Below are 9,996 nucleotides of genomic sequence, written 5' to 3' on the forward strand. Positions count from 1 at the left end.
TTTTGCTTTTCCATATTAAAAGACACCCTGCCCATTTGCCCCCCATTCGCAAGCAGAGATAGCTCTGTGTCAGTGAATTGCTCTCTTCTTTATTTAACACTCCATAGCCTCAATTTTAGACTCCTTCACATTTGATAGACAAGGATCCTTTATTTTCCCCCTAAAACGATGACAGAAACAGAATAATGAACCAATTTCCACCAAATTTCCCTGAGAAAATACTCAAGGATTAATTTTTCAAAGCAAAATTCTGAGATCTTGGTTTAACCAAGATCCACTTAATAATATGGTTTATTATGGATGGTTAATTCATATATGGTTAATATATGACTTAATTCACATGACTTAATTCATATATGGTTATTATGAACCATAATAATGGTTCAACCACTTAATTTGCACTATGGTGATTTTATACCAGTTTGTAAAATCCACCTCCAAGACAGAACTAATCAAACACTTTTAGAAATCAGTTACATCAAGAGTTGCTCCCTCTTGCTGGAGAACAGCAAATTAATTTGACAAGGTCTATTTTCTGTCTACACACACTCATTGGCATCAGTTTCATTGCCTTCCTTCAAGAAGGAAATTAATCATTAATTAGGAGATGCACCTATACATTTCTTTCCTTTAACAGTGAAGGGCTGAAAGTCTGAACATCACTAAATCATTTGTCCAAAGCCTTTAAATAATGAGCCAATATCAGCTCTCTTAGTGCTCTAAAATCCTCCCAGTGTCCCAAAATTAAAGCCAGCATTAATGGCCCACACAATATGTTCCTGGTTCAGAGAGTTCTGAAACCCTTGGCTGTGAATTACCAGGACTGGCTGATCATAAAATAGTTCATTTTTGTGGTTGCTATTTAACATAACCCCTAGTTATTAACAGAGCCCAAAATGTTCTTTTGCCAGCACTTGAAACTAACACACTATCTGATTTTTTCTACTCCAGACAAACATGAGAAATTTAATTTAATACTCCTCTGTTTCCTTGTGGTGGTGGTGATGGCAGCCACTGCCTTTATCTACTAATAGTTTTCATTATTTTTACCTTAGCTGACCATAAATTTATGTTTTTCTGTTTCTATTACTCTATCCAGAGTGGAGGTGGCTTATTCAGATGAATTAGGACCAAAAGACTTTGCCCTTTACCTTACCCTATAGGAGTCATCACTATAGAATAACCAGCCTAAACTCTATTTCAAATGTCCCATTACACACAAAAAACATTTAAAAAGCACGGAGATGATTATTTCAGCCTAGGTCAATTTCTTGCTTTAGGCAGGAGGGAAGAAGCCCCTTGCTCAACATTCCTCCCAGAAAGGACACAACCCAATAGAACCAAGTCAGGCACACCTCACTGCCAAGTGGACTTTTTTTACCATTGCAAAAATAAAATGAGGAAGGGTTAAATTCGTGTGATCAGGGTGAGGATTTTAAAATACTTTTTATGAATCTTAAGGCTGAGGAGAGGCTGGAGGAATGCAGGGTGCTGAGAACTTCTGCAAACGTGTTTCCAAACCCCTGGAGTGTGTGCTTAATCCAGCCACAAACAGGTGACTTCCTTCTGTCTCCCACCAGGTTCCTTTTCGCCCCAAACCACTAAAGTCAGGCTTCCTTCCCAGTTTTGTTAAAATCACTTCAGATACACAGAGTTACTGAAGCCTGGCCACATCCCTGAGTCCCTCAAAACTCTGAAATTCCCACTTGCAACTGTCTCACTCCCAAGGTGTCTGTTTAATCCCACTTTTATTAGGAGCACAGCTCCGGGTAGTTTACAGGAGTTACAAACAATGAAGCTTTTATCAAAACTTCAGCTAATCAGTCGCTAACAAGCTCTCACTCATGAAGGGGCTAGGCTAAAGCTAAAGCTAACCTGAGGGGATAAGGAAAAAGGGGAAAAAAAGGATTGGGAAGAGGGTGTTCTCAAACCGGATTAGTGCCCCAGTCAGCCACAGAAAGTTGGGTGAGCACAGCAGCCATAAAAAAACAGCGAGAAGTGAACACAGAGCAGACACTGCTCCTTTCAGCCAGGGTGTTTGCTCCCAGCAGCCTCAAGTGCTGCAGCAGCTACGACTTGTGATGAACTGTGATTTCTTCCTTGCTTTGTGGCCAGGTCCAAGGGCTCCGTGACACTCAGCAGCGTGGAATTGCACTGAGAAAATGTTAATATAAATAATCCAAAAGGTTAACCCTCAGTTTGCAGCCTGCAGAGTTTAACAGAGACCGTGAACTCGAAACCAAACCAAGCCTGTTGTTGGTAGCCTGAACATCGTGGGATGAGGACAGCTGCCCAGGACACATCATAGAGTCTGAAAAATCAAGAGAAGGTTTGAAAACCTCTGATCTTATCATTAGGTGGCAAAGTTAGATCTCCAGAACTTCAGTCCAGTAGATGACTAGATACAGAGAGGGAGGAATATACATTATTCTCTTTAGGTAAGGGATAAAAATAACTTTAACCTGTGTACACGTACACAGAACACCTTTCCCAAATTCACAGCAGTGAAACATCTATCATACACCATCAGATATTCTCTGTTAGCCATTTGCAGGACAAATCAGGGGTTGAATGAAAAAAAAAGATATGTTCTTATACCATATTAATAGGGAGGAATATCCTTGGCTCTAAGGAAGAGAGGGATACTAGATCTTTAATTTAATTTGAGATGCTCTTAGTAAATTCCTTATTATTCTCGAGTGTGGAACCACTGGAGTACTTCAAGAGAAAATATAACTTTTCCATCTTGCCTCTGAGGATGAAGAACTCATTCTCAATTTCACTGATCACTCTGGAGAAAGATATAAAAGAATTTTTACTGAGCAGATTTAATGTGGACCATGGAGTTACCACCCCAGTTAGCCCTGGGGAAAAAGCAACACTTGGATTGCAAATGCAGCCAAAACAAAACAAACCTGCAGAAATCTGGAGCCATTGAAGGGATCCTGGTTTAGCTATCCTCCTGGTAAAGCCAATATGGGCTGTTGTGTTCTGTTCACCCAAGACATGCCCTGTGCCTAGAGCTCAGCATCCTTAGGAAACGGAGAGAGGTCCAGGTGGGTGCAGGTGTCTGTTCCCACTGCTGGGCTGGGCACTCAGGTCTGAAGCATTTTTGGGTTTCCGTGTTCAGCTGCACACACACCTGAGATCCACACCAGGAAAGTGGAGCCTGTACCTACACGTTCAGAGGAGCAGGGCCTCAGGCACAGCCCGTGTCTTCCTGCAGGGGGAAAAGTGCTTGCTGTGTGCACAAGGACAGGCACAGCACCTAAGGCAACAGCAGGGACAGCACCAGGCAAGGATGGGGAAGATCTTGCTCTCCTGCAGCACTTGGGAAGCACTGAAACATCTCCAAGGCAGCTAGCTGGAGAGGTTTGCACTTAATCCCAGCTGACTGGGCTTACAGCTCAGCCCAGCTCAAGGTGCCACGGGCTCCTCTACCCAGCACACCTCACTGCCCACTCACAGAGCCAGCAAAGCTGCTGAAACACAGCCCTAAATCTGCTCCCAGCGATGGACAGTAGCCTCAAACTCTTACCTTGAAACTGATTTCAGTTTTGTGCTTCGTCATCTCTTGCCAGCTCCCCAGTGCATTTCTTCAAGGCAAACATCTCCCAGAGGTCTCTGGAAAAAAAGCAGCATTTAGAAAGCAGAGGCAGAATGCTGGATCTCTTCATGCTCTCCTCGTGCCTTGGCAGAAGGGAGAAGCAACAGGTCTGTACTGAGAGCTGATGATGTTTCGAGGCAACCCTGCATGCTACTTGCAGGATAAATGCATTAAGAAAATTAAATGTTTTTACAGCCATCATACCATCAAAGCTTTATTCTCTCCACTCTTTAAATTAAGTGTTGGTTTGCATATCCATGCCATCCCAGCTATGTAATAACCTCTCTAAAGCTATTTTTGTTTCACATTCCTTATTATTTGGTAAAGCAAGCTGGAGTTTTCTGAGGACACGCATTTTTATTAGAGCTAATTCAGCATTATTTTCTAACCCGCTTCCTTTGTTGGAGGCAGAGAAATCAGCTAAGGGAAGCTCGAAGGCAGCACTCCATGCCTGTGAGGGAAACTGCCTTCCCTGCATCGCCATAGCCGGGCTGTTCCTCTAGATGGCTCTGCCTTTGCCCAAAAAACATCAAATCCCTGGAGCAAAAACCTCAATTTCGAGCGATACAGCGATAGCACTGACTGCTCCTCTCCCTCCTGCGGTGATCGCTCGGGTTTCAGCCAAACGGAAAACACAGATTTGTTGTCATTTTAGAGAATAATATTTTCGGCTTAGCTCTTCAGAGTCAGAGGGGGATTGCTTTTTAAAGTCTACCTGTTTCTTGTCTTTTAAATGTCCTTTCTAGCTGTGATTTCCCCGTAAACTGCTTGGTTTGGATGCCTGCTGTCCCGTCAGACTTGAAACCGGCATTTTCCAGCGCGACCCTGCTCTAAAAAAGATGAGGAGTTGTTATAAATCTTAAAGAGAAGGAAGCTGAGAAGGGAAAAGACACCTTGTGGAACGTAAAGTAAACTTTTCTCCTGCTGTTCTGGGTATCCGAATACACACGGAAAGCTCTTTCCCCAAGGGATGCAAAATAAAATCAGCAACAGGAACAGTGACGGCAACAAAATAACAACAGAAAAAGAAAAAAAACCAAACACACGCACACACACAAAAACCCAAGAAAACAAAAATACCCTAACGAACCCCCCAAACACCTCTCTTTATGATTAAAGGAGAAAACCCCAAATCCTAAATCTTTAACCCAGTCACTTTAAAGTTACTCAAAAAAAGTTTGTTCACTTGTTTTAAAACGAAATACGAAGTTGGAAATCCTTCGGCTATTATATCCCTGCTCAAATCACACGGGATGAAAATTTGGGGTTGGAAACTCGGGAAAGTTTCACTGGTTTACATGTGCTTTTATAACTATTTTATGGAAGACATAAAATGCAAAGACTTTTCCCAAAGCTCCTCTCTGCCCCAAATCCTGTTGTCAGACCAAGACACCCGGCGCTTGCAGAGAGCACTTCGTGTATACACCAGGAAAGGGCATTTTTTGGCATTTTTACCAACAGAAAACTGAATAACAACTCTATTTAAGAACGGGGGATGACATGAACATCTCATGTATCTGGTATTTAGACAAAGTCTCTAAATTTTCCCGCACCACTGACCATATTTGTGTTACACGTGTGCTTTGCCCCGGACCAAAAGATTTGCCGGAGCTGGCCCCTGTGTGGATCCCGGTATGAACACCGAGAGCTTTTTCTCTGCAAAAGGATGCGCTTTCCTTCAGGCTGCCCAGAAGAACTAAGGCGAAAGTAACTTTTATTCACTAAATCTCGCTCCGCGCCCTCCAGCCCGGTCCGCCCGCGGTACGAGCGAAGATGCCGGTGGTGTTTGTTTGTTTAATTTCGGGCAATTCCTTACACAAAGCAATTCCTTATCCAGAGCTAATGAACTGCGATCTCAGCCCCGGCTGTTGAGAGACGGGAGGCAAAACTACACTTCAAGAAGAGAGTTTAAGCGAATTCCTCCCTTGGCGTTCCCGTCGGGGGAACCTCAGCGATGCTCATCCCGCTCCGACCTGAGCGTCGGGGCCGGAGGGATCGGGGCCGACGGCATCCGTGGGGAAAGCAGGATGGCAGGGGCAGCGCCGACAGCTCCGGGCAGGGGGCGGCCGCTGCCGGGGGGACCGGACAGCGTCGGGAGAGACCCCCGGGTCGGGGAGGGGAGGACGGGCACAGCACGGGGGGCGGGCCCGGCTCGGGGATGCTGCCCCCGCGCTGCCGGGAGCCAAATCCCTGGCGCCTCCCGCAGCTCCCCCGCCGGTCCCTCCCCCATCGCCGCTCTCGGGGCCCGGCCTTGCCCCCCTCCGCCTCCCCGGCCGCCGCCGAGCCGCGCTACTGGCTGCTCCCTGCGCGCCGCCGCCGCCCGCCCAGCCCCGGCCCCGGCCGCGGGCGGGGAGTCCGGGCGCACGGCAGCGCCTATAAGGGCGCCGCGCCGCAGCCCCCCGGGAGTTTTTGGTCTAGGGCCACCGGGGCCGCGGGGCGGGGGGTGTCGCCGGGAGAGGACGGGAGCGGGGGGGAGCGCCGGCCGCCCTGCATGGCCAGGGATTATGAGCGCCGGTGAGTTGCAGCAGGCGCAGCCCAGAGCCTCGGCGCCGGCGGCCGCCCCCGCGCCCCCGCAGCCCCGCAGCGCCCAGGAAGCCCCCGACATGGCCGTGTACTGCAGCGAGAACTTCAGCGTCTACCCCCAGCCCAGCCTTCACCCGCCCGGCGCCGCCGCCGCCGCCGCCGCGGCCGCCGCCGCCGCTGCCGCCGCCGCCGCCTCCTCGGGGCAGCGGGCGGGCGGGTACGCGCTGGGGGACTACGGGGCGCCCGCCAACGCCGGCTACCTGTGGGGCATGAACAGCCCCGCGCCCTACCTGCAGGGCCCGCCCGGCGCCGCCGCCGCCGCCGCCGCCGCGCCCTTCCTGCCGCCCGCCTCGTACGGCTGCTCGCGGGGCGGACAGCTCGTGGGCTCGCCCCCGGCGCCCGGCTCGCCGTCGGCGGGGGGCGCGGAGCTGAGCTGGCTGAGCCTGGCCAGCCAGGAGGAGCTGCTCAAGCTGGTGCGGCCGCCCTACTCGTACTCGGCGCTGATCGCCATGGCCATCCAGAGCGCGCCCGAGAGGAAGCTCACCCTCAGCCACATCTACCAGTACGTGGCCGAGAACTTCCCCTTCTACAAGCGCAGCAAAGCCGGGTGGCAGAACAGCATCCGCCACAACCTCAGCCTCAACGATTGCTTCCGCAAGGTGCCCCGCGACGAGGACGACCCCGGTGAGATGCCGCGCCGGGCGGGAGGGATGGCTGGGCAGCGGGGACCGGAGGGTGGGGTGCGGACACCGGCACCGCCGTGAGAGAGGGACGGCAGCCCCTGTCCCCTTCTAAGTCGGGCGCTGTCCTGACACCGCGCTCTCCGTCCCCTCGGGGCCAGCGCTATGATGAGACCGGCTTTATCCATCCCTTCTAGTCGGATGCTGTGATGAGACCGCGCTCCCCCGTGCCCTGACCCGGGCGCTGTGATGTGACCGTCCCCTTTCGCTCCAGCCAGACCCGGCGCTGCCCCGCCGAGGTGTAGGCGGTCCCAGCCCTCGCCCCCTCTCTGAGCAGCCCGGGAGCGCCGGTTGTGCAAGGCCCGGCTCCTTCTGCCCGTGATTCACGGCTCCCCTCCCTGCCCGCCGCTGTCCGGGCCGGTCCCGGGGCACAGCCGGTGCCCGGGAGTGGGCGGAGGCGCGCCCGGACAGCGCTGGTCCGGCCCGCCGGGACCGGGACGTGCCGGGCTGGAGCCGCTCGGGACGTTCTGGGGTCAGTGCACCCGTCCCGGCCGTGGGCAGGAGGCGAGTGGGGACAGCTGATGCCACCAAGGCTTGTGAGAGAGTCAGCTCTGTGCTGCTTGCTGCAGTCCCCTCGGTGTGCCCGAGTGTGCCTGCCCTCCTCTCCATCACCTTTTCTATGAGCTATGGCCCAGGCACTGCCTTGTCACCCAGTGCTGAGATGGCAGCAAGTGCCACAGCTTCTGTGAGGCAGCCAGTGCAAGGGAAGCCCCTCTTCATGTTCTCTTTGGCCAGGTCTGAGATAGGGGTGCAGATCCATTTGTGCTTTGGGATGGGGAGGTTCTCTTCTGTGTGGCCTTAAGGTTCACGTAAGGGCATTGGAGGGATGGAGGTGGGAATGTCCTGGAGACAGGTTTTGGATCCCATGTGTACTGGACAACAGAGGGAGGACGAACAGGTGCAGGAGAGGTGTGGGTTCTGTGCCAGGTGGACAAGACATGGATGCTGTCGCAGAAGTTGACGTTCTCTCTTGTGTCTCCTGTTTTCCACCAGGGAAAGGGAACTACTGGACCTTAGATCCCAACTGTGAGAAGATGTTTGACAATGGGAACTTCCGTCGCAAACGCAAGCGGCGCTCTGAGCCCAACGCCCCCGCCACCGCCTCTGCGGCCTCCTCTCTGGGGGGCCTGAAGGCCGAGGAAGAGCGACCCATCCCAGCCACAGGCAAACCGTGTGGAAACAGCCCACCCCCAGAGCTGGACCCCTCACCCTCTGCCAGGGACCATCCCAAAAGCTCCTCTCCCTCCAGTATCATTTCATCCACCCCTAGCTGTCTCAGCACCTTCTTCAGCGGCATGAGCTCCCTGAGCGGCGGAGGCGGCCGGCTGACGGGGGGTCTCAGCAGTGACCTGCACCACAGGAACTTCTCTGCTGGACAGCTGAGCAGTGGCACTTTCACCCCTTCCAGCAGCTCTTCTCAGGAGGTGCCTTCCCCAGACCAGCTGCAGCGGGTCGCGGGACCTTCCCCCGCCTACTACAGCTCCTTCCACCCCAGCAGCAGCAGCCAGGGAGCCCAGTACAACCACTACTACAACTTCACAGTCAACAGCCTCATCTACACACGGGATGGGACAGAGGTGTAGGGTGCTGGGGCAGCCAGCCGGCCAGCGCTGCAAAGGGAATGGGAGTTGGACCGTGCGCTTTTGCAAACAGCATTTCAACGTGGACACTTCCCAGGAGTTCCTCCAGGAAGACTCATCTTCTCACCTTTCAAAATGAGAACACCCCTTAAGCACCAGCAGAAGGCAGATGCAAAGTTTTTTCCCCATACAGGAAAACATTAGGTCATGTAGATGGTTTGCCATCTAAATTCTGCAGGCGTGAACTGAATTAATGTTTTCAGAGGTTTCTAATCCTGAATGTAGAGCAAGAAGTTAAAAAACCATAGCCATAAAGTGGTATTGGCAAGATCCAAGCGTAGACATCCAGTGAGTCTTAGAAGAGAGCAGGAAAAAAAAAAATGAAGAGATTTCTTATGAAGTGCCTTGTACAATGTATTAAAAAAAACTCTTCTGCCAGCAATTGCCTCTGTAAGCCCTTGCTTGTGCCCTGATCTGCAATATGCAGTGCATGGGGGGATGCCCTGTGTAAACACCCACCCCAAAACCTCCCCAAACCCACGGAGGGTCTTCCTGTGTCTGGCATATTGTACAGCAGGGCTGTGTCCTGTAAAACAATCTTCTTTCCCCGAGCTTAGTACCAAAGATAACTCTAGCCATGCAGCTTTAGCACAAGAATAAACACTGGGGTATTTTTATACATATTTGTACGTAATGTAACTCTTCTGTACATACGTTTCTATGTGGTTTTATATTTGTAAATTATGCTCTGGAGCTGTACTTATTTATAATGTGTTTTAAACTTTGTTAAAGTTTATTTTACTTTTTTTCCCCCCTTTTTGTTGTTTTATTTGTTTTGAATTTTTTGTTGGTTTTGTTTTCGTTTTTAGTGTATTACTGAAACTTTTCAGGCTGAACAACTGTTGGGAATAAAATATTAACAATTGTTATATATTGGCCTGGTTGTTCATCAGTATGTTTGAAGTATTTTAAATCTCTGCGGGAGAGAGGTTTTTCTTTCCCATCATTTGGGATAAAAGGTGTAAAAATTTATGAACGATTTCATCTGCACAGTAGGGTGGAGAGAAACCTGCTTTGCTCCTGAAGGAGACCCATCTGAGCTGGTTTGCAGTTGCTTGGAGTCTCACTGTGCAGAGTGGGCACTCTTTCGTTTTTGTTTGTTTTTCTCAACGAGCTGAATCACAACTGGCCTTTTTCAGCCCGGTTTAGTAAAAAAAAAAATACAAACTTGCAACAGTAAGAGAGGCGGGACTGGTTCCAGCGCGGTGCCAGCTAGCAGGAGCCTCAGTCCGCTTTGCAAATGGGTTTCTCTAATGGGATTGCACCTGCTCACGCTGTCAGGCCAGTGAAGAGGTGGCACCAGTCAGCTAGAGGGCCAGACAGTGCCTCTGGGAATCCTTCCTGATTTCCTGCTGCTGGGAAAGGAGAATCCATCATCCAGTAGCCATTAGGCTAAACAATCAACCCCTCATTCCTGTGTGTTGGGGGCTGTGTGCACTTAGAGCATAAATGTAAGTGTCTTCATGAGGAATGTAGCATGCACAAC

The 9,996-nt window shown here is 50.9% G+C and overlaps 1 protein-coding gene across 1 annotated transcript; it reads left to right on the top strand.

Annotated features, from left to right (window-relative positions):
• The first annotated feature begins 6,111 nt into the window (after positions 1–6,111).
• FOXI3 (forkhead box I3) lies at positions 6,112–9,646 on the top strand. Its single transcript, XM_086888573.1, has 2 exons — positions 6,112–6,814; positions 7,864–9,646. The coding sequence occupies exons 1-2, from the start codon at positions 6,112–6,114 to the stop codon at positions 8,451–8,453; spliced, it is 1,293 nt and encodes a 430-aa protein (XP_086744699.1). The 3' UTR covers positions 8,454–9,646.
• Positions 9,647–9,996: the final 350 nt, after the last annotated feature.

The sequence above is a fragment of the Cyanistes caeruleus genome, chromosome 5 (assembly GCF_971803275.1).
Source record: "Cyanistes caeruleus chromosome 5, bCyaCae1.hap1.1, whole genome shotgun sequence".
In the NCBI taxonomy this organism is placed as follows: domain Eukaryota; kingdom Metazoa; phylum Chordata; class Aves; order Passeriformes; family Paridae; genus Cyanistes; species Cyanistes caeruleus.